Raw genomic sequence first — 4,051 nt, forward strand, 5'->3', positions numbered from 1 at the left:
TATTAAAAAAAAAAAAAAAAAAAAAAAGTATATCAACGAATTCATAATTATTAAAAAGTTAAAAATTTTATATTGTTAATAATATAAATAAAGAAAAAATGACAATATTACATAATGAAGGGTGTGGATGTAAAAGTTCTGATGAAGTATTAAAAGGAGGAGAATTTTTATTAAAATATATAAATCTTGAAAAAGTTACAGCATTAAATGAAAAAGTAATACATTTTATAATTAAAATTTTTTATTTTATGAAATGTCTTATTCTTTTTATTATTTTTTTCTTTAATATATTTTATTTTTCTTTTTGTATATAAGTTAGATACATGGATCATGTAGAAAAATTTTAAAATCTTATGATAACAGGTTATCTGTAGATCATTGTGAAAGTGATGTTGATCATGAATTGGTAATGAAAAGAGAAAATAGAATTAGACAAATATAAAAATTTGATTTTTTGAAAATTTTTTTTTTTTAATATTATCTTTTTTTTTTTTTTTTTTTTTTTTTTGTAGATAATAAATATTCCTTTTACAAGTCCATGTAAAGTAATAAATAATTATTTAATAAATTTATATATATAATAATGAAATCAATTTATATAATTAATATAAATAAATAATTTTTAATTTAAAATACAAAAATATTATTTAAAATAAATTATATATATATATGTGAACTTATTTTAAGATTGTTAGTTTGTTCTTAATTGGTGGAGAAGAAGGAAGTTATCCAAGAAAAATGAAAATTTTTTCTAATAGAGAAGACATTGATTTTGAAAAGTAGCAAAAAAAAAAAAAAATAATAAAATAAAAAAATAAAAAAATAAAAAAATCTTTTTTCTTCTTTATTATATATATATTAAAAAATTATAATAATTATTTAAAATTTTTTTTTTTTTTTTTTTATAGTATTAATGATTTCAAATGTATTCAAGAATTAGAATTATCACAGGATTATCATGGATCAGTTGAATATCCATTAAAAGTATTTGAATTTTATTAGTTACCAATTTTATTAATAATATATATATTTATATAAATATTTTTTTTTTTTCAGGTAACTTCTTTATTTAATGTAAATTATTTGACTCTCTATTTTTCAGAAAATTATGGATCGGAATCAACAAAAATATTTTATATAGGTATGCACTTGATATATGTTTTGAAGTTTTTTTTTTTTATATTTTTATTCATTTAGATATATTTATTTTTTTTATTTCAAGGTCTTAAAGGTGTTGGAACTAATTATACAAGAAAACCAGTTGAAACTGTTAAATATTTTTATTTTAATTTATTAATATTTCTGTTTTTTTTTTTATCTTTAATTATTTACATTTTTATTTTTTTAGGTTTATGAAGCATCACCAAATTTAGCTGATCATAAAATTGAAGGAAACGTAAATTCAACACATTTCTCATTCGATGCCTTTTAAGTGTGTTAATTCAAATAATTAAAAAAAATAAATATATAAATAAGGTTAATTATTTATATATTCTTATTTGCCTTACTTTTGTTAAAGAGTTTTTTAAGAAAAGTTTTTTTTTTTTTTTTTTTTTTTTTATAATAAAATAATTTTCATATATTTATAAAATAACATAAAAATATTAATTTTTTTAAAAAATTTATAAATAATTTATAGGATTGTATATTATTATAAAAAATTGTATGCTTTCAAAAAAAATTTTATCCTTTTCTTTTTTTTTTTTTTTTATATTATTATTATTATTATTTTAAAAAATAAATAAATTATTTATAATAATAATGTAACATTATTTTTTCTTTTTAATAAATATTAATAATGCTAAGATTTAATTTGATATTTTTCTTAAAATTTTTTTTCTTTTTTTATTTGGTTAAAGATTGTACGAATAAAAAACTTGAAAGAAGCATTACTAATAAATATAATTGTTTTTTTTTTTTTTTTAAAATAAATAATACACCTTTTTTTAAGAAAAAACTTAATAATACTAAAAAAAATTTATTAAAAGCCCGTAAAATAGATCAGAAAAAGATAAAAAGGATAAAGAATTATCAGTATGCAATAAAGCATATGTATGATAAAAACGGAAAAAGAATAAAACAAATTAATAAAGAAAAAAAATCATTAAAAAAAAAAAAATTATTTGATTATGAAGGATTTAAAGTAGATAAAATATTCACATGCTTAAGTGAAGAAGATATGGAAGAATTACGAGAAGAAGAATTAAAAAGAAAGTCTGGTGAAATTTTGTATAACAATAAGTATATAGATAATTATGGAGTAGAATCAGAGAATGATATAAATGAAGTATAAAAAAAAAAATTTTAAGATATAAGATAAAAGAAAAAAAATTTTCTATTTAATATTTATAAAAGAAAACGTAAGGAAAAAAAAAAAAAAAAAAAAAAAATATAGTTTCTAATAGAATTTTAAAAATAAAAAATTGTAAAAAAATATTATTAAATACTTTTAGAAAATGTAGTAATTGAATGTCTACACATTTATGAATATTTTTTTTTTTTTATTTTTTAGTATAAAAATTTAATATTTTAGTTTTTATTTTTATTATTTTTTTATATATATTTCTATTTTTATATATATGCTTTTATTATTTTTTTTTTTTTTTAATAAGTTTATAATTAAAATTACATGTATATATATATATATATATTTTATTAAAAAAAATAATGAATAACTTTTTAGCAAAAATAATATTTCTTATATATATTATTTGTATAGCAAATGTAAGTATTATAAAAATAGCAATCACAGATTGCAAAAAGTTGAAAAAAATTAATTACAAAAATTACTATAAAAATCATTACAAATATAATTATAATAATAAAAAAAATATATTCTTAAGAATAAAAAATCCTTTCTTTTCGATTCAAAAATTAAAAACTAACAGAAATTTACATTCCTTCATAAATATAAAAAGCTGGAAAGAAGATTTAAAACATTTTTTACATAAATATGGTATTTATAATAATCAAAATATTCACCCTTTAAAAAATTGCTTATGGGAAATAACTATATATAATTTTTTTTTACAAAAACAAAAATCTTTTTTCATATATATTTTTGAAGATGGAAATTTAAAGACATCAGAAAATTTATATGGAAAATGGAGTTATAATAATTATTACATTACTTGGTATATTGAAGAGAAAAATAAAAAGGTTTATTATACAGCTGAGGTAAAAAATAAATTTTGTTTATTTTTTTTTTTTTTTTCACTTAAATTGAAATACATATTTATTATATATGTAAAATATATTTATATATATATATATATATATATATATATATATCATATAATTGTATAAATATTTTTACATTTATACCTTTTCGTCATTTTTAATAAAAGACTTATGTAGATTTTTATTTATTTATTTATTTTTTTTTTTTTTTTAATTTGTAGCTCTTGTGGAATTATGAAAATAGTAAAATGGTAAAGGGAATAATTTATGAAGAAAAAAAAAAGACAAGTTCTTTTTTACCTTCAAGTATATTTAGAAAAATTATAGGATCTTTTGAAGGAAAAATAAACAGTTAAAATTTTTAAATAATGTTTTCATTTTAAAATTTTTTTAAATTAAAAAATATTAAGAACAAAATAATTTTAATAATATTTAAAAAAAAAAAAAAAAATTAAAAAATAAAACATTTTTTAAATATACATACAACATAAAATGAAATACAAATAATTAGGGGAATTCATTTTTTTTTTAAAATAAAAATGATAGTTTGTATTACTTTTCTAATCAATTGTAAAATCAGATTAACAAAAAATCTTCTAGTTGCAATAGAAAGAATACCATAAAAATAATTTAAAATATATTTTGTTACATTATTTTGTTTATAATCTTTTATCGTTCTATTAAATATTTTGTTATTATATGCACTATTCCTATTATTTATATTGTTCAAATTATATAAATTGTTTTTTAAAAAATCAAAGTCAAAGAAGTCTTCAAATTCTATTAAAAAATAAGAAAATGGATCAATATTAAAAAAAATTTTAATTCAAAAAAAAAAAAAAAAAAGAAAAAAAAAAATTAAAAAATTAAA

The 4,051-nt window shown here is 14.6% G+C and overlaps 4 protein-coding genes across 4 annotated transcripts in view; 3 read left to right on the forward strand and 1 right to left on the reverse strand.

The window, feature by feature from the left end:
* Nucleotides 1-98: 98 nt before the first annotated feature.
* Nucleotides 99-1,432, forward strand: PGAL8A_00242300 (thioredoxin, putative; the record flags this gene model as incomplete). Its single annotated transcript, XM_028671158.1, has 8 exons — nt 99-215; nt 320-406; nt 513-545; nt 688-779; nt 909-984; nt 1,057-1,141; nt 1,223-1,269; nt 1,349-1,432. 8 exons carry the CDS (start codon nt 99-101, stop codon nt 1,430-1,432), a joined length of 621 nt encoding a protein of 206 aa, XP_028527838.1.
* Nucleotides 1,433-1,798: 366 nt separating this feature from the next.
* PGAL8A_00242400 (conserved Plasmodium protein, unknown function) lies at nt 1,799-2,293 on the forward strand (the record flags this gene model as incomplete). Its single annotated transcript, XM_028671159.1, has 1 exon — nt 1,799-2,293. The coding sequence occupies one exon, from the start codon at nt 1,799-1,801 to the stop codon at nt 2,291-2,293; it is 495 nt and encodes a 164-aa protein (XP_028527839.1).
* Nucleotides 2,294-2,667: 374 nt separating this feature from the next.
* Nucleotides 2,668-3,536, forward strand: PGAL8A_00242500 (conserved Plasmodium protein, unknown function; the record flags this gene model as incomplete). The annotated part of the gene is made up of 2 exons (XM_028671160.1): nt 2,668-3,177; nt 3,402-3,536. The coding sequence occupies 2 exons, from the start codon at nt 2,668-2,670 to the stop codon at nt 3,534-3,536; spliced, it is 645 nt and encodes a 214-aa protein (XP_028527840.1).
* Nucleotides 3,537-3,697: 161 nt separating this feature from the next.
* The window catches only part of PGAL8A_00242600 (DnaJ protein, putative), a gene marked incomplete at both ends in the record, with an annotated part of 2,638 nt that continues 2,284 nt past the window's right edge, over nt 3,698-4,051 (reverse strand). The window contains one exon of the mRNA XM_028671161.1: nt 3,698-3,960. Coding sequence (XP_028527841.1) covers nt 3,698-3,960 — 263 coding nt within the window. The remainder of the gene's footprint in view (nt 3,961-4,051) is intronic.

This window comes from Plasmodium gallinaceum, assembly GCF_900005855.1.
Source record: "Plasmodium gallinaceum strain 8A genome assembly, contig: PGAL8A_v1_76, whole genome shotgun sequence".
In the NCBI taxonomy this organism is placed as follows: domain Eukaryota; phylum Apicomplexa; class Aconoidasida; order Haemosporida; family Plasmodiidae; genus Plasmodium; species Plasmodium gallinaceum.